This window comes from Ambystoma mexicanum, chromosome 3q (assembly GCF_040938575.1).
Source record: "Ambystoma mexicanum isolate Mex_15411 chromosome 3q, UKY_AmexF1_1, whole genome shotgun sequence".
Classification (NCBI taxonomy): domain Eukaryota; kingdom Metazoa; phylum Chordata; class Amphibia; order Caudata; family Ambystomatidae; genus Ambystoma; species Ambystoma mexicanum.
In genome coordinates, this window is record NC_090926.1 from 1,091,405,862 (window position 1) to 1,091,426,356 (window position 20,495).

General features: G+C 42.8%; 1 protein-coding gene across 1 annotated transcript in view; it reads right to left on the minus strand.

Annotated features, from left to right (window-relative positions):
- The window catches only part of LOC138581961 (fatty-acid amide hydrolase 1-like), a gene marked incomplete at its 5' end in the record, with an annotated part of 308,818 nt that extends 293,371 nt beyond the window's left edge, over nt 1-15,447 (minus strand). The window contains one exon of the mRNA XM_069652870.1: nt 15,295-15,447. Within this exon, the coding sequence (XP_069508971.1) occupies nt 15,295-15,447 (153 nt within the window). The remainder of the gene's footprint in view (nt 1-15,294) is intronic.
- Nucleotides 15,448-20,495: the final 5,048 nt, after the last annotated feature.

The following is a 20,495-nucleotide window of genomic DNA, read 5'->3' on the forward strand; positions in this document are numbered from 1 at the left end:
TGCTGCGTCAGGCTCTCCCTTCCTGTGAACCCAACACAGAAGCCAGCTACTCTTCCTCCTCAGCCTATATGTGATCTCCCCAAAGATCCTACAACTTGTACATCACTGGGACGTAAGTGGGTACCCTTCTGTGCTACAAGAGATCATGCAGAACTCTTGCTTTTGTCCCAAGTGCTGCACCATCGTGCAACTTTTTCAGGCTAGACCTCTGCAGCTAGAGGGATCCCCATGTGTCCTCTCCTATAGTCTCTCCTACTGTCTTCGGGATAGTCTCAAAAGGTGCATCGACTGGCTTGTCCCAAAGAGTGTGCAGTTATGGAACTTGCTGCAGTTGCTTTTCTTTCAACCGCCAGCGTGAGGGCCATCTCTTGTAGGATATCTGACCTTGTCTGCATTGGTCGTATTGTCTATGCTTTTCCAGGGGCTTTGCAAGCAGGCAATTCTATCTGGAGCCTTAACTGGAAGAATCGAAAATCTGATGTGTCACCACTGTGCCCTCTTCCCCGGCATTATTTGTTTGTGTTTCGGCATGATGGACCCCACTTTTGGGTTCTATAGGCTTCTACTCCAATGAAAGTCTCCCTCAGTATTCTGGACTGTCTACCTATATTCAATACTTGACCCCCATCCTGTTGATTTGTGAGTTTTCTTGTTCTCTAACACCAACTACTAGTGTAGTATGTGTGTAGTATTTTGACTGATTGGCTTCTGGGTTACCACCACTCTACTAACATCTGCGCCTAGATGCAGTTTGCTGCCAGGTTCTCTTGGGATATACACATTACAAATGTCAAATGAAATCATATAACACTAACTTGATTCATCCAACTCGCAATTCAGTCCATTGCATTCAAATAGCTAGAAAGATGTGAGCAGCCAACCAAACCCGTGGATTTCAGTACTCCTCAATCTTGACTGAAACAAACTAAGGCATGCTGCCACTTGGAACTTTGTAACCATCCTTTCTAAATTCTATGTCCATTAAATATACTTCACCTTGAGAAGTAGGGCTGGCCACAAATGCATATTCCATTATTTTCAGAAATGATCATGATAACCAAAGCAGTCTTAATTGAACTTCTGAAAATGCTTTAACAATTAACACATCAATCCATAATGTCCTGTCCTGAATTCATGAGGAATGATAAGAAAGCTACCTTCTCAAGCTTCTGGCTTTGGCCACTTTTCAGACACTTTCAACTATTCCAAAGTATGCTTTCGCCATGTATGCCCATACCATGCTGCGAGTAGTTCTCTCTTGGTCAGCTCGTGGTGCAAGTGATTTGCTTATGACTTTCACGTGCAACCTTCATAAGCTCATCCTTCATTTCAGTCTGGACTACCTTACTTCTCCTCGCGTGCCAGCCAACAGATCATTCACTTATCGTTTCCCATCATACTTCGCAATCTTCCGTAGGGGCTTTCCTGGAAGGCTACTACTGATTCACTCATCTGCAAACCTCAAAACCCCCCTATGAAGTTATGTTTCTCTCTTCTTCTAGCACAGAAGATTGACTTTGGGATTTCTAGTAGCAATAGCTCTATCTTCAATGTCCCTATTAATCCTAGTGGCCCTATTAGTTCCATCATTGATGGACAATAATCTGAACAGAAAGGTAATCCCACAGGTTTTATTTGCTGGAAGACACTCAAATTCCAGCACATATATTTTAACTTCCAACCCTAATCTCGGCACCGAGTGTACAGCGCTAGACATCACATTGGTTGTTAGCACTTCTACCAACCTCTTTAGGATAAACATACATACACAGCACATATCTATGGAAATACTTCACATTCAGCACCAGGCCACGTCTTGCAACTCAACTGCACCATAGCAAGGTTTTGCTTCAAGAAACAACACTGGAAGCATGGGGAAGCATTACATATTCTCTAGAATGCAGCGGCTATAATTTTAAATGTGGGCCTATGGACCTATCCCCCAGCTGCAGACAGCTGCATATTTTGATACTACTAAACACATGTATGCATGCTGTATCACATAAAGTCTATCATTGGTTTTTATAACTGCTTCTAGGGGGGCCATAAGTTATCAGAACCCTTTTACAAATGTACTATCCACTAAACTGAAGCACCTCAATTCGTCTGTGGAGGAGGAGCATTGCTTATTGCATTACATGCTTTAACTGCATACTCTGTAGAATGTATGTCTTCTCCTTTGACAGGGAGATCTGATTCTGACATGGGAGCTAGATTTCACTACAAAACCATTATCTGGTAATATTGATGACATATCCCTCAGTCATTCTTCAAATGCTACCTCTTTTGCACCTGCTCAAAGATGCAGTCTTGTGAAACAATTTTATCCTCTTCTCCTTTAAAAAATTATTGTCATGATGCCCGCTCCCGGAGAGCCGGTTCAAGCCCTGCGTCCCCGAAAGCGGACATCCAGTCCCCAAGGAAGAACCCAGCAACCCCATATAGGGGCCCTTTGGACAGTGTCCTGGCGCCTATGGCGCCAGGCTCATAAAAGACATCAGTCCTGGCGCCATAGGCGCCAGGCTCATTATGGGAGTGCTTGGGTGCACTTACCTGATGCAGACCATGCTGCAGGATCCCGGCCTCCTTGAGGCCTGAAAGGAAATACTTTACCTGTGGGACTAATTTACCATCCGGGCGTGGTCGGGGAAGGATACATACCTGATTGGAGGAAGGATACATACCTGGAACTTCTTCCAAGGCTATTCAAACCCCACCCGAACAGCCACACGTGCTTCGTGTTGTTCTGCATCTAGCAGCTGGACGCTCACTGTGTCTGCTCCTGCATCCTGACTTCTGCCACGCCTGCCAGCATCCTGGATCACCTGCAAAGGAAGAGAAGAATAGAACAGAAGAAGGAAAAGTCCTTACCTGCTAAATCCGCATCCCGGAGACATCTCGCCGACAATCCTGAAAAGGAAAACTTTTATTTAAAAGCTCATTGCGTCGATCGCTGCAGCGCCACATTCCACTCACCTTTACAGGGCGCCTCCATGTTCAGCAGCGATCATCCGGATTTGCAGTCACGTCCCAGCGCCTAAGGAGAAAAAGACCAGAACAAAAGGTGAGAGAGAGAAGGGAATAAGGAAAGCTAAATCTCCATCTTAAGACTTACCTGTTGATTCATTCCCTCTTCATTTCGGGTCCGCGCCGCATCCTGGCATTTCCGGACCCCGGCCCCTAAGGGGAAAAAGAGACATCAGCGTTAATGAGCGAATGAAAAGACATCACCAAAAAACGTTCTTTAAAGACTTACCTGATTTCTACAAGGATTTCACCTCTCAACTCGGGTCGGTGCCTGTTCTCCGGCATTCCGTACCCCGGCCCCTATGGGGAAAAAGACACTAGCATTAGTACATTAATGCATGGACACAAGGGGAACCTCTTATCAAAAAACTTACCTGGAAGCCAAGCAAGTTTGGTTCTCAGCAATCCGAAAATCCAGTGAAGTAACTGGATACCAAGCGCCCCTGCATCAGAAGCAGGATGGAGAGCTCGTCCTTCCAGACCCTAAGAAGGATACTTCTGCGAACCAGACAAGCCAGATTTGGGGGACCGGTCCAGTCCATCTTCCGAACCCTGCGCATCACCTTAGAAGAGGTCAGCAGCGCGAACCAGGCAAGCGCCTCCGTGGGAGTCAGGTGAGCGTAACAATTATCACACAGCACTTAAAAACCCCTGCTCCTGAAAACAGAACAAACAGCATCCTTTTGTAAATTAAGACTCCAAAGATGTTATAGGAAAAGAGGAGTTTCAATACTTATAAAAAGGAACCTGCCTGTATCTATCCTTGGCAGTATAGGTGATAAAGAAGGTAGAATTATTTGTGTATTGGTGAGGATTCAAGGTGTGGACATTCTCCTATGCAACATATATGCACCAAATTTAGATGATCCGCTTTTCTTTCTTGAGGTGGCTCAATTGCTTCAAGGTTTTAACATCGACTCCATTATTTTTGGAGGTGACTTCAATCAGGTCATGGACTCAGCTTTAGATTGTTCTAATGGAGATTGTACCAGGACCCCAAATAAACGCTCATGGAGAATTTAATTAGAGAGTTTAATCTGGCTGACATTTGGAGGTTGGAACACCCGTCGGACAGGGACTATAGCTTTCACTCTCAATGCCATGATACGTATTCTAGAATTGACTTCTTTTTGACCCTGGACGGGTGACTTCAAGTTGCTATGATTCAGCAATTGGACTCATTGCCCTGTCTGATCATGCACCTGTTTCATTACGCCTGTCCTTGCAGTACTCTCTGGTTAAATCATCTAGGAGGAGAATCAACTCTTACATTTTGAGGAATGACCGGATCAGGCAGGAGGTGGCAGAGGAAATTGACAGCTTCGTCCACATTAATAGAACTGCCGATGCCCGATTATCAACAGTCTGGAAGCATTGAAATGCTTTGCTCGGGGGGTGCTGATTTCCAAAACTGGTAGAGAGAGGAAATTGAGAACAGAAGAAATTCAAAGACTCACTTCTGAAGCTAAACACCTAGATGTTCTATTTGCAGCAAGCAAGGATGAAAACACGAAGTCTGATTTGAGAAGGGCTAAGTATGATCTGAACAAACTTGTTTCCAGCCAGGTTGATTATGCCCTTTTCAAGCAAAAGATGAATTACTTTTAGTATGGTGAGAAAGAGGGGAGGTTGTGGCGCATAAACTGAGGGTGGTGGAAAGAGATCACTTTATTGCTGCAATCAGAGATTTGAACAACACATTGGAGACTAAGCAAAAAGGTATCAACAATTTATTTCGAGGCTTCTACGAAGAGTTTTATGACTCTGAATTAGCCTGTGATAAAGTCAACATTGAAAATTTCCTTGACTCACATGTTTCTTCTCGTCTGACGCCTGATGAGGCGGCAGCCCTTGAAGGAAGGGTGTATATGGAAGATATACAACATGCGATTTCAAAGCTAACTGTGGGTAAGTCGCCAGGCTTAGATGGACTACCTAATGAATTCTATAAAGCCCTGCCTGGTTCTGCACTGTAACTTTTGTGGGACGTTTTTAATGATGCTTTTGAGACCGGTTCTCTACCTAACACGATGAGACATGCACTGATCATGGTACTTAAGAAGAAGGATAGGCCTGCTACCAGGTGCGAGAACTACCGACCGATCAGTCTGATAAACTGTGATTGCAAGATATTGGCTAAGATCCTGGCTGGATGATTGGAAAAGGTTGTCTCATTGCTGGTGCATGAAAACCAAGTGGGATTTGTCTCTGGCAGGGCGGTGGCGGACAACATGAGAGGCCTGCTGTTGACTGTTGAGAGAGGTCACGCCCAGCCTATTGCCAATGCGGTAGTCTCTCTTGATGATGAAAAGGCATTTGATTGTGTGGAGTGGGAATTTTTGCTTGCGTGCCTTGCATAAATGAACTTTGGGCAAGACTTCCAACGTTGGGTCAAGCTGTTATATAGCAATCCTTCTGCGAGTGTGCTGACGAATGGGCTTATTTCTGATGCTTTTCGACTTCATCGAGGTACAAGACAGGGCTGCCCGCTCTCACCTCTCCTGTTCATCCTGTCTATGGAGCCACTTGTGGTATGCTTGACAGCGGATGACAACCTTCAGCCCATTATTGGGAATGAATGGAACAATTGCTTTGGTTGTATGCGGATGATTTGTTGGTCGCCCTTCAGGACCCTGCTATTGGTATCTCTCACCTGATGCGAGCTGTTCCTTCTTTCTCCATGTTGTCAGGCTATAAAATTAACTGGAGCAAATCTGAGATCCTACCGATCAATAATCTGTGTCTGTGGCATACTTGTGCTCAGTTTGACTTTAGATGGTGTGCGGACAGGATGAAATACCATGGCGTCTGGATTGGAGCGGATATAGGGAAGCTGCCTGACATAAATTTTGCATGGATCCTCCCGAGACTCAAATCAGATTTGGAACGATGGGGTCTTTTGAACTTGTCAACTTGGGGTAAGATAAACTGTATAAAAATGAATTTGGCACCCCAGATAAATTACATCTTGAGTATGCTTCCTATTAGGATACCGAGGAGCATTTTCAAGGAGATCAATAGAATTCTGCAAAACTTTATTTGTAATGGGAAACCTCCAAGGCTCGCGATTTGGAAACTTCAACTCCCGTTGAAGTTGGGGGGTATGAACCTACCTAACTTCATGGACTACCACTGATCTTTCTCCACTCGCCACTTGTGCAAGGTTGCTGACTCTGTTAATGAACGGTCTGCACTGTTATCATGGAAGTGTGGTGCGGTTTCCCAATTGGACCCTAAAGCCCTACTGTCTTCTAAAAGATGTAAATCCAAAGTGGCCAGTGCACTTACTTCGTTTCTGCAGGACTGCTGGTGTGAACTCTTGAGTCGTTTGGGTGTTGATCGTTATTTACACCTAGATGCATCCATTCGGAATAACCCGGCATTGAAATTTCAGGGTAAGTCCCTCTTCTGGATTGAATGGTTTGTGGCTGGTATAAAATACTTTAAGAATTTGTTTGAGGATGGCAATTGGATACCATACGCTCGACATGCACAATTGCATGGCATGGTAGACTGCACATTTGCTGAATATAGAAAACTGAAGATTATAATTTCAGCTTGTGTTGAGGTGCGCAATTGTCTATTCAAAGTGCCGCCTGGGCAGCTCTGGAGATATGCGCGAAGGCAGCACACCCTGCTTCTACAATGTATGAATTATAAAGGCTATTAGAAAAGGAGATCCACAGCTGCCGACCATTTGGGCTGATGATTTAGGAGAAGACGTTGGACTGAAATGTTGGCGGAGGTGCTGTGAAAACACTTGTCTGGTGAGTTTGGATTGGGGCCTCAGAGCCTCTCAAACAAAACTACTGTTTAGGGCCTATTGGACTCCGGAGAGGTTGTTCAGGTGGCAACCTTTGGACACTAACCTCTGCTGGAAATGTAACCACTCAAGTGGCTCCCTCAGTCATTTGATTTGGTCATGTCCCAAAACTATGCAGTTTTGGGTAAAGGTTTGTGAACGTTTGAGTCGAGTCCTGAACATTGCAATTCGCATGAATGCTTCTTTACTCATTCTAGGCGATATTTCTATGCTGGATGAAATTGATTTTGGTAAGAAAATTTGACTGCTGCGTGCATGCATGGTTGCTAAAAAAATGATATTGAGGTCCTGGAAGTCAAGACTTTCTTTAAATATTGATGAATGGGTGGAGGAGCTTCTAACTTGTTCGACATATGAGAAAGCCATCTACAAATATAAAGATGAAATTGAAAAGTTTTGGGACATTTGGAGCGGTTTTCTGGATGTCTATGGATGACCCTGGACTTTTAATTTGGGCTGTTATGCCCCTGGCGTTGCAGATTACTGCCCTATGTCATTACTTATGATTTCATATAATGTTTTTGTGATGTTCCTATATTCGCTGCATGAATTTTTGCTTTTGTGGTTTACGCTCTATGGCTTTTTATTCACATTCTTTTCCCTTTCTTCTTTTTCTTTTTCCTCTCTCTTTTTTATGTACCTCTATCCTTTTTCTTATACAGGATATTTAGTGTTAATTTATGCTGATCTGTTTAATATGATTTGAGCCTGATTGGTGAGGAATGTGATTTTAAGATTAATGCCATATTTTATTGTAATTTGTTTTTGGAAATAAAAATGTTAACAGCTAATTAGTGGTTAGGTTCTGAACACAACATTTTCTGATGACACACCACACGTATGGCTATAGTGGTGAAAAGCTAAGCAGAGATGTTGATATTCAACATTTCAAACTTGATTGGAATAAGAAACCACTACATCCAGATTGTTGTATTTCAAAACAGTGAGCATGACACATACACTTAACTTGCAGTTATTCTTGCTAGTCAGTATTTCAGAAACGACTCATAAGATTAAACAGGTGTTGTAATGTCCTTTGTAGCCAATATTTCATACTCTTTCACAATCACCTATTTATAAACTAAGACTGTATGCCAATTGAAATGATTAGTTTATTTTGATGAAATAATCCAATATACCCATTCTCCCCCCCATCCTCTACCCTCCTGATTCTTACATGTCTCTTGTCTGTCTCCCTGTACGTCTCCCCCTAATCTCTATATTCACTACATATAAGTCACTCTTTGCAGACTAGTGCTACTATTAATTTTATACTACTTGTTATATTAATGCGGTTTATTTCTACTATAGTTCATATTATATTCGTAAGTGATTTTAACAAATGATTTAGCTATATAGAAATACTATTACAAGTGACCAGAATCATTTACTATGTCATTTCTTTATGGTTATTGTTTTATTCAAAGTCTGTAACTTGTCGATATCTGTATCAAACTCAATATTTAAACAATAAAAATCAATAAAATAAAAAAAGGACTGTATGCCAAACTGTATGTATGGGAAGTAGCATATTGCCCTTTACCTTATTTACATAACCACCTAATGTTAGCACTGAACACCACAAGGAATACTTGTGATACCTTGACCACTTTGTATAATTGGCAGGTTGGGAGTTACATCACTATTAACTTCTGAGACTTATCCTTACTGTGGGTGTTACACTTTATCTTCAAATCCTTCTACTACCGTTTAGTTACATACATTTGGGCAAATAGTTATTCAGCACTTAAAAGTCTAGTACATTTTTAGCAGATCTAGCCATGACACTGGGTGACTTGGGGTATGTGCCTGGTCTGACATCAGATTATGTAAATTCCATATTCTCCCTACTGCAGCAAACCTCGCTTGGCATGTAGGTGTAACAGTGGTATAAGTTACAAAATTAAATAGAAATACATTTCACTCCCACTCCATCCACTGTATCTATGCATTGTTGGCATTCCTATCCCTGCCTCTTCTTCAATAACTTCATCGCCATCTGATTCTCTACCTATCAGTTTTTTTCATGTAACCCTCTTTTATACTTTGATCCCTCTTAAAACATCAGAGAAGCTAGCTGTCAACCTCCACCTTTTGCAATTCTCTCTAATTTCTGGACAAAACATAATGCTGGACATGAACCAAACTCCCACAACTATAGCACTTATTTTTATCATTCAGCTGGTGTTCCCTCAGAGCTTCCTCTTTTATTTCCTTTTCAATGTCCCCTTACTGTGATACATTTTTCTAGCATCAAGATTGTCTCCCTCAGAGATGCACTTGCTTTTTACTACTTTCGTACCTAATATGCCGTATTCCACTTTTATCTAAAATCCCTTGGCCTCTAAGACAATAGACATATCTACTAGACACAGTGATGTATGAACAACGCTACTACTAATATGCATAATCATTTAGCTCTTGCTAAGTTTTTCAGAACAAGTACTGGCACCAATGTTACATATGATGCGTAGGTTGTGTCCTTCTAATCCATAAGTGCCAATCACCTAGATCTCATGTTATCCAATTGAGTAAAAATTGTAGTGGGTGATTGACCAATTATTCTTTAGGAAATACTGGTTATCCAATTGCTTTGTGGTCCCTTTTTATCAATTTATTCCAAACCTTACTTCCCCAGCATCCAAAACCGGCAATGCGTATATTCTCATTGATCCTCTGGTTCTAATGAATGCAGAAGTGTGTTTCTGTCGAGAGACAAATGATTGTGTCACTCATAGCGTTGCACCCTCCTCTGCCTCTATAGCAAAGGGATGAGCGGAGGGCACCATGCATGAACCTGCCTCCTCTGTCCGCCCATACCGCACGCACAAGAAACACTATTCACTGAGAAAACTCTACTGGCCTTATCCTTGAACCATTGAAGAAGAAATGAAGTTGCAAGCCCAAGGAGAAATTAACAATCTGTAACGTGAAATGAGGAATGCACATGACCCCACTGCCAGACGGACACATGTAGATGCCCGAGACATGAAGCAGATACGCACTCACCATGAAGTTACATGGACACTAGGTCAAACTCGCATTTAGACATGAAGAATATACTTGGATTCAATAGACACTAGAAACATATCATAATCAAGTACACACTGAAACACAAGATGCCTAAGAATACACATTACGCTTGCTTAACGCAGAAATTAATGAGAAACAAGGGGAAACCCTAAGGCTGCAGAGAAGTTGGCATACTGAACCAGCTGAAAATATTAATCTGAGCGAGCCAGACAAGTAGCTGCATAAAACCATGCCAAGGTTACAGGGGAAAAGAGAGTTATGAACGAGCACCAAGGGGAACGGGTGATAACAATTCCCAAGATCAAGGCATATTTCTCTTAACTTAAATAAAGAAGCAAACGCCCCTAATGACCAGGTGTTCATTAATTAATGCCACTTCAATTTTCAGACTAGAGATACAAGCCTGAGTGTAGTTGAAAGCAGAAGGCCCTGGCCCATGGCATAGGAAATCAGGGATGGTGTGTTATAATTGGGAAAGGCAGCACCTCAATGCCGCTCCCCCTGCCATAAATTGTTGCTCATGTACTGATGACCTGCCAAGTGACCGAGGTTGGTAAGACCACTGCCAACCAATCACCGTCCCACAATAATGCTTTTTTCACATTTTTTGCACCAGCCTATCCCGTACTGTTGAGATGACGTGTAGTCACCATACCAAGATAGGGATGGTCTCAGGTGGAGCCATCAGGTTTATCCAATAGACGTACTAACCCTAAGCTTTCTATACTCAGTGTATTCCCCTACCCCAATCACACTGTCTCATAGGGTTTTCTAAATGCAACATCAATTAATGTATTTTGTATTTTGTAGATGTAAACTGTTGTTTGATATGAAACCCTTTGAGAGCACTGAGACAAATTGTGTTTGTTGCTGTCACTGGCTTGCAGTGATTGTTAATAAAACAGGCCTTTGTCATTTGCCTTGACTCTTCCGTTTTTGCGCCCCAGATTTCTGAGACTATCTGGTCTGCTCAGGGCTGGGATTCTCTGCATCACCATTGCATTTATTGTTTTGCAAAAAATATGCATGATCTAGTATCCCTTTCATTCAGTCCATCATATGACCGGCACCCTCGAACTCCAAAAACATTGCAGTGGAATAAATATATTGCTTAGTATGATAGAAATGTCGTAGCAAACAAAAGGACAGAATGAGTTAACGGTTAAAGAAGGATCATAACAAATAGGTAACATTTCAACAGACTGATCAGTGAGTATCAGTCCGTATACATCCAAAAGAAAGTACCCTCTTTCACCAGACATAATCACACGCACACAGTGAAGAAGAGGACTGGTAATGAAGTTTATTATGTTTGTAATCAATTTGCTACGACCTACGAGAAATTATTAGTTTGTTTTGTGGCTTCATTGCCCAGTTTGAGTGAAGATGCATTCTTGAATTATTGTAAAAATTCGTGCAATATAGCTCTAATGATTGCCTTATATAACTCATGGAAGATTGGAGAGGACAAATTGGGTAAGGGCCACATTGCTTGACTGGTCTGTGGTTTCATTTATTTTAATTTAAATGTATATTATGATTGATTAACATGTGAATGTTGAAGTTTTAAGTTTACTGGTCCGTATATGTATGTGTGAAATAGTTCATTTGAACTAATATACACATTACATTTAAAAAAATACATGTTTGTTTTGCTTGGAATCTGCAGCTCCCTAGCAGCAAAATATTCAAAATAACAACTTGCAGCCATTTTTCTTGGCACATTTCTTCTCTGCACTTCTTTCAGAACTCGGAATGTGACTGCAAGGTGCATTGTCAGTGAAATCATGTCTAGATACGCTAGATGATCAGGGAGACATAGCTGTGCTATGTTCATGTATAGCAAGCAGCTACCGCTTTGGATTCTAGGCCACTTCTCCATGGTTGATTGTGCTTCACAGGCTGCACATGCATTCACCAGCACCGCCAGTTCTTTGTCATGGATCCCATTCTGCCATGACTCATCTCCACTCCACCATGTGTGGCTTTGTACTTGCACAAAAGAAGTAATCTGGAGCAAGGTACCACACAAAGAAACTCTAAAGAACGCAGACCCAGGACGGTACTCTTGGTCATTGTCTTATACACTGGCTGCACCAAAACAGCAGACCTGCAGTCAACTCCAGGAAATTAGGAGCACCATTTACTGGCCTAAAAAGAGCAAAAGGAATGGTTCATCATTCACCCACCACCTGAAAGTGGCAGTGCTCGACTGCTAAGGGCAGTCACACCTTGGGAAGGGTCGATTGGGAGAGTCCTTGGACCCAAGTCTCCATAAGAACACCTATGCGCATAGTTCTACGGGAATATGTTAAATTATTGAGGCAGCCAGCACGTCCGTGCGTTATGACTTTTGTGTTTTCTATTGATCAGGAAAATCACTAAAAGTATGGGTGCTAGAGCTAAAAGAACCTGCACTGAGTGCTACAAATAATACTGGCTTGGTCTCGCAGAATCGCTCTGGTGGACTAGGTCTGCACTCTTGAAAAAGAAACATCCATCGGTGTACTCTATTCATAGGTTTTCGTACAATTCGTTGAGTTTAAAAACAATTAATTCACTCTAAATAAATAACACTTAATCAGTATCTTTATGATTTAGTTCTTTCAATGATTCAAAATCATGTGCTATAATGTGAATATCTTATTTTATGGATTCCATAAATTCTTCAAAGTACAATGAAAAATGAAAACTATAAACACATGTACACAATCAACAGTAATTCAAGCAATTTATATTTTCTACAAATGTATGTGCTTTGATTATCAATTAAACAATGTCTTTGTCGCTACATATTTCAATATGAAATTTCTGCTTTAGGAGCTGGATTTCATCAACTTCATGTAATTTGTTAATTCTGACAACATATAGAAATATTCCCTTTGATCCCTTCACACTCTTATTCTTAATAATATGCCAGGCATTTTACAGTTACCTACATCTAAGGCACTCATTGGGGCCAAACATGAGGGGTGGAGTCTCCTGGTGAGTCCCAATTGGCAGAACGGCTTCCTTCGAAGAAACAATATAGAAGGACATACTTGCTGCACACAGAGAAGAGCAAAACAGAAGGGGTGATGGCTGGAAGGTTTAGAATTAATCTTAACCTCTGGCATTGCTCTGGGCAACCCTCCAGACCATTGTTCTTTGCATATGGCTGGACCTCTTTTGTAATGGCGCAGGCTGGCTAAAAACAGTGATGTGGAAGGTTGCCTAAAGCAGTGCCAGTGGTTCAGATGTATTCAAAACTTTCACCCATCACATTTTTGGTTATAGTTTGTCTCCCTGTATAAGAGGCGTATGCCCAGACGTAGGTCGCATGCTCACTGCACCATAGGGAACCAAGCTGCACCTCACTGAGGATGCCCAACAAGGCCGAAACATGTCTGGGGTTGCTTTTCTTTCCGTGCAGAGGGGACCTGGCCTGGCAGATCAGGCAGGACTGCTCCCATTGTTATACCTGACTGATTTGCATACAGCTGGACCCCTTTTGCAATGGCTCAGACAGGCTAAACATCGGTGGTGTTTTTCCAGAGCAGTGGCAGCAGTTCTTATGTAATCAAAACCTTCCACCAATCACTTTTGTGGTTATAGTACACAAGAGAAGAGTCAACACAACAGTCATCGATGACTGATTCCCTTTAAGTGATGTTCAGGCCATGCCTCTGACAAATGCAATATATGCGCTATTCAAGGACTCCTTAATGCTGATGCTGTGATGGAGGACACGTGCTAAATTGACAGGTCAAAGCAAGCACCTATGAAAAGCACATTTTTGAGATTAGGTTTTTTAAACATGCTATTTCCCTTTTTTACTTTCACCGTTAAGTTCTTTTGATCTATGCCTTTATGTGTTTCAGGTGAGGGTTGCTAACTCCACATATTTGGGACTAACTAAGTACTCCAAATTGCAACTGCAGTAATTTCAAGATGCGGTGGCATGTCCTGTGCTTCTTTTGGATAGGAGGAGCATAGTATGCTACTCCGAGTACACTGCGTGCCTTCTCAGCGGCAAAGAAAGGGTAGATCATGGCCCCATGCTTAGTTCATAAGACGCCCTGATGTGCATGTGGTCTTCTCCTTTTCTGCCATGCCTCGGCAGCCTGAAAAACGATGGTCTGGAAGGTATCCCAGAGCCATGGCAGAGGTTAAGATTCATTTGAAACCTTCCAGCTACACCTCCGTGGGACAACTATGCCCAGACGTCGGTCCTGAGGATGCTGGCCCTAGAAACCTAAGCTACACCTCACTGATGACACCCAATCAGGCCGAAACATGTCTGGGCTTGCATTTGGTCTCCTGCAGAAGAGATGCGGCCAAGCAGTTCGGACTGGAAAGCCACTTTTGGGATGGGGTCAAGTCTGATTTGCATATAGTCTTTCCCCCTCACTGTAAAGGCTTGGCAGGCTGAAGATCGATGGTCTGTAGGATTGATCAGACCTATGACAGAGGTTTAGGTTAAATGGAAACCTTGCAGCGATTACCCCTGTTGTGTTGCTTAGCTCACAAGTCCACCCATGATTGATGCTCTCATGTTCCACTAGAACATTTTAAGAACTATGTGCAGCGCTTCGTGTAATACGCCTTGGGAGTTTCAATATCAAATCATCTTAAAAATAAGTAGCCAGGATGATATAGACATCAGTACATTGCATTGCCTTTAATTTATGGCTTTTCAAAATAATGTAAAAATATTCGGGTGCATTATTTCTGCCCAGAAACATGCCCCGAAGTCACTGCATCCACTACCTGAGGCCATAGTAGGACTTTACCAAATTAAATTGCTGCTTTGTCTTTGGTTAGACTTTTATGATTTAAACAACAGAAGGCAGAATAATGGCATTTGCCTTCTTACTAAACTATTGAGTTTACTTTTTTTTTTTTTTTAATGCACGGCATGTTCTCCCAAAACGTAAAACCAATTGGTACTTTGACTCCCAAACAACTGAATTGAATAATGCCTTCTTAGGCTTGCAAACTAATACGAACTGAAGAATTGTACGAACCCGGATGACAATTACGTTGGGCCCTGAAATATCTAATGGAAATACAGTGAAGCTGTGAACATGACTAATGGGTGCTGTAGTTACAGGCAGCACCTCTGTCTAATATGTTGCCTCTGGCTGTGGGGGCTATCAATCTGTCAAAACATGTTTATTTTCTCTGCTTGAGCGGGGAATCGTCTAATCGCATGGTAATCTCCTTCGCTTCCTCACAATATAACGCTGCTGCGATGTGTGCATTTGCCTAATAACCTGCTCACAAACATTCATGCAAAACATGCACTCGTTTTGGCTGAACACACAACACGTCAAATGCAACCATTGCTGTCCACATTAATGCATAGATGAATTGGGAGCATGGTTTAACTAAGGGAACATTGCAGGATTGAGAAAATGAAAGTGCTGCACCTTGTAACCATAGTTCTCCTTTATGCTGATGGGCACTCCATAGAGCAGGCCTTTCTCCTGCTCTTTTTTCAGCTCCTGAAGCTGCGCCTCGCACTCGGGTAGGAAACCTGTCAGGCAGTTCACCTGGCTGTGCACTTCCAGGGCCTGAAATATAAAGGTAGCACAGGGGCAATCTCAGTACGTGCTGCTCAGTAATCACCTGAACCCAGTCTCCTGAACATTGCAGGCATTTGTCTAAAGTTCAACTCCTATCAGTAATTTATGAACTAAACTACTGGACTCATAAACCGATAACACATATTCCTATACAGATGAATATAGTTGTTCATTCCCAAGCAGTAGAGTTACAATTTCTTTGCAGATTCTCACAAACAACATTCCTCTTTCAGAAGCAGCTCACCAGGATATACAGTTGATGCACAAAATAATATTTGGGAAAAAATGCAACCAACGTCGGACTTCACGTAGTCATTTGCTCTGTCACATACATAATGATATACATTGCAGAAATTAAACATGCAGTAACATGTTTGTTTGTTTGTTTATTTGTTTGTTTATTTATTTAGTATAGCGCGCAAAACCCAGAGGTAACAGGGCGCAACAGAGGTCAGGAAGATAGGATTACTTAAAAACTTGGTTACAGAATAAGATAGGCATGAGAAAAAGTGCATTGCATTTACAGTTACATTGTGTGGGATGTGCATATATACATATAGTTGAGCGAAGGCTTACAAATTTACATATTAATACTGTGCGTAGGGGCAGTTCGGTTGCATTTACATATTTACAAATTTAAGGCTGTGCATGGTAGTCAGGTTATAGCACTGGCATGATCAGATTAGATGGCAGGGTTAGTCGTGAGGATCATTGGCCCGCAGCCAAGTGAGGGTGTTTCGCCTGAAGCTATAGTAGGATTGGTCAGTCCTAATGTGGAGTGGGAGGGCGTTCCAGTGTTGGGCTGCCAGGACAGGGAAGCTGCTGCCGCCGGTTTTCTTTTGTCTGAAATTGGGTACCTGCAGGCAGTAGGAATTGATCGATCTGGTGGGGCGGGTGGACGTTTTTTTCTTTATTCTGGATGCGAGATAGGGGGGGGCTGCGTTGTTTAAGCATTTGTGGGTGAGTGATGCCGTTTTGAGGGAGATGCGGTCATGGATTTTAAGCCATTTGTGTTCTCTTCTTTTGTTGGAGATGTGTTCCTTAGAGGGTAGGTTGAGGGCTGTTCTGAGTGCGTTGTTTTGTAGTGTCTGTAGTTTGTTGGTTATGCATTTGTTGGCTCCTAGGTACATGGCGTTGCAATAATCCAGTCTGGATAGTATTAGGGCGTTGGCTATGATGATGCAGCTAGCTTGGGTGAGGAAGGCTCTACTTGCCCTAATTAGCTTGCATGTGTAGGCGGTGGAGGATGCTAGTGAGTTGACTTGTTTTTTTAGTGACATGGTTGCATCAAGGTGAAAGCCTAGTGTTTTCACTGTTTTGGCCACTGTGATGGTATTGCCATCAATGTTGAAGGCCTTATAGTTGGAACTGAGTTTTTTGAGATTGGTATTGGATCCGAGGAGCAGGATTTCGGTTTTCTCATCATTTAGACATAGACCGTGTGTGGCCATCCATGCCTGAATGATGAGATATATTTTGTTTACCAAGGCCGTATCTGAAGCGTAGTTGCCTGAGAGGGGTATGAGGATCTGGGTGTCATCTGCATAATTGGTATATGAGACACCCAGTCTGTCCAACTTGTCAAATAGGGGCTTGGTAAAGATGTTGTAGAGGGTGGGAGAGACGCAGGAGCCTTGGGGCACCCCACAGGTTATTTTAATGGGGTCTGCTGAGGCTAGGGTGGAGAAGACCCTCATAGTTCGGTTGTCCAGGAATGATTGGATCCAGGCTATGGCCTCTTTCGAGAAGTGGGCTGCTGAGGCCAGGTGTTCGCACAGGACTGCGTGATCCACCAGGTCAAATGCTGCCGACAGATCGAGGCGTAGTAACATGGCAGTGTTCCCTTTGTCGTTAATCTCATTGATCTGGGTTTTAAGATCGATTAAGGCTGTCTCGGTGCCGTGCTTCGGTCTGAAGCCTGATTGGTGGGTGCCTAGTAGTTTGTGAGTTTCAAGATATTGCTGAATCTGCAGGTATGCTACTCTATCTATTATCTTTAACAGGAATGGCACCGTGGTGATGGGCCTGTAATTGGTGGGAATGGCGGGGTCTAGGGTTTGCTTCTTGAGGAGAGACAGGACCCAAGATTCTTTGAGGTTGCTTGGTATGGTGTTGGAGGAGAAGGATGCGTTGATCAGCTTGGTTATGAAGGGGGCTAGATCCCTAGCAGCATCCTTGATTATTTGGGGAGGGCAGTTGTCGCCTTTGCAGTTAGATGGTTTAAGTGAGGCTATAATTTTTTCTGTTTCTGGGATAGATATTTTGGTAAATCTGAAGAGATTATGGCCTGGACGGTTGGCTGTTTTGTCGTGGTTGCTGGGAGATGCTTCATTGGTGGTGAGAGAGTCTTTTTTCAGAGCGATTTTGGTTTGGAGACTTTTGATTTGATTAGTTAGGGCGTTTTGGACGCTGGTGCACCATGCTTTATCCTTAATTATATTGTCTGGTGGGGGTATAGGGGATTCTAATTCCCTTAGTATAGCAAATAGTTCTCTGGTGTTGGAGCTCGATTTTTCGATTCTTTCATTGAATAGTTTCTTTTTTGTGAGTAGAATTTCTTTTTTGTAATTGTTTGCACAAAGTTTGAGTTGTGATTTGTTCTCTTCTGTAGGGGAGTTGCGCCATTGGCTTTCAAGTTTCCTTTTGTGCAGTCTAAGTTCTTTCAGATGTGGGGTGAACCAGGTGTTCAGGTGGGCTTGCTGTTTGCTTTTTTGCAGTTTTAGAGGGGCAATGATGTCTAGTCCTTTTTTTATGGTATTGTTATAGTTTTCTACTAGGAGTTCTGGTTTTAGATTATCGGGGAGAGCATTGAGGGTTGGCAGTAGTAGTGGTAGGAGGTTGTCAGGGGTTATGTTTTTTTTTGCTCTAGTGGGTAGTGGTGGTGCCATGATTTTTCCTTTGTTGACTTCTCTATTGAGAGATAAGGTGAAGTCAATGAGGTAATGGTCTGTCCAGTGCTGGGGAGTGGTTTTGGTAATGATGGTGTCGCAGTTTAGAGTGGCGATCCAGTCCAAGGTCCTACCTTTATTATGGGTGGGGGTGAGCACTCTTTGGATTAGGCCGTGTTCATCTAGCATGTTAGCTATGGCTTGTGCTGATTTGTCGTCAGGGTCGTTTAGTCCTAGATTCAAATCGCCTAGTAGTAATATTTGGGTGGTGTCTTTTGTGTTGTTGGCTAGGAGGCTGGATAGGTCTGCTTCGAATGAGCCAATGGGGCCGGGTGGCCTATATATTAGAAGGATGGTTAAGGGGCGACAGTTGGAAATGGGTAGTTTGGCTACTAGGAGTTCGCAGGATTTGAGAGGTGTTTGGGGCAGTGGTCTTAGCTCGAGGTTTGTTTTAGCTATGATGGCTAGGCCGCCTCCTCTGTTGTTGGGCCTGTCCATTCTGATTATTTGGTAATTTTCTGGAATGGCTATAGAGAGTGCTGGGCCTGCTGCTTCGTGCAGCCATGATTCAGTGATAGCTAGGAGGTCGAGGTTGTTTGAGGATAAGGTGTCTGCTATTTCTGTGGCGTGGGCCATTATCGATCTGGCGTTGATCAAAGCTCCGGATATAGTGGTAGTGTTGGGTGTATCCTGGATTGTTATAGGGATGAGTTTGGGTTGGGTGGGGTTGTGGCAGGGTGTGATGTGGCTCGGGTGGATTTTGGTGTGTTGCAGGGTGGGTCTCTTGTTGTGGTAGATGGGCTCGTAGAGACGGGGTAGTCTGGCTCGTAGTCTAGTGTTTCTTTCTAGGGTTGGACAGGGTGCATTATCTGCAGGGTACATGGTTATGGTGGCAATGACGATGGTAAGGTGTAATATATGTATGAGGAGATACAGTAGGGTGGCTGTTTGGCTCTTGCTAAGGTACATTGTACGGTTTGGCATATGTAGATAGACAGGGGGTTTACCTGAGTTCACAACTCAGGCTAAGAATGGCATGTGCAAGTAGATGCAAGTAGGCAAGGGGTTCACCTAATAACAGTAATCACATTTAGGCTAAAAATGGCATGTGCAAGTAGATGCAAGTAGGCAAGGGGTTCACCTAAGAACAGTAATCACATTTAGGCTAAAAATGGCATGTGCAAGTAGATGCAAGTAGGCAAGGGGTTTACCTAAGAACAGTAATCACATTTAGGCTAAAAATGGCATGTGCAAGTAGATGCAAGTAGGCAAGGGGTTCACCTAAGAACAGTAATCACATTTAGGCTAAAAATGGCATGTGCAGGTAGATGCAAGTAGGCAAGGGGTTCACCTAAGAACAGTAATCACATTTAGGCTAAAAATGGCATGTGCAAGTAGATGCAAGTAGGCAAGGGGTTCACCTAAGAACAGTAATCACATTTAGGCTAAGAATGGCATGTGCAAGTAGATGCAAGTAGGCAAGGGGTTCACCTAAGAACAGTAATCACATTTAGGCTAAAAATGGCATGTGCAAGTAGATGCAAGTAGGCAAGGGGTTCACCTAAGAACAGTAATCACATTTAGGCTAAAAATGGCATGTGCAGGTGGATGCAAGTAGGCAAGGGGTTCACCTAAGAACAGTAATCACATTTAGGCTAAAAATGGCATGTGCAGGTGGATGCAAGTACGCAAGGGGTTCACCTAAATTTGGTAATCATATTTGGGCTAGAAATGGCTGCAGACATATAAATGACTCTGCAAGTTGGACCAGTTAGTAGAAAAAGACTACCACATGGGCGGGGGGGCGCACCACTGTATTGTGGGTTTCGAATAATACCAAGAAGGATCTGTGGTGTATGAGTAAACATGTATTCGTGTCTACTGTACTTGCTTCTTGAGTACTATAGAATGATAGCTGTTCAGTAAATGAGATCGCTCCAATCACACATTAAGAAATGCATACAATTTGTTTGGCGTTAGAGAATGTCAGAGTTTCCGCAGCTGGTGATTGTTACCGCTTCTGTCGTTAGAAAATCAACAATTACAAATGTAGGTGTATCGCTTCAATTATTTTTTTATAAGAGCTTAGCCATCTTATGTAGTTAAGCATTACTCACCAAGACAGTTCAGTTAAGCTGACAGGTACCATGGTGCTGT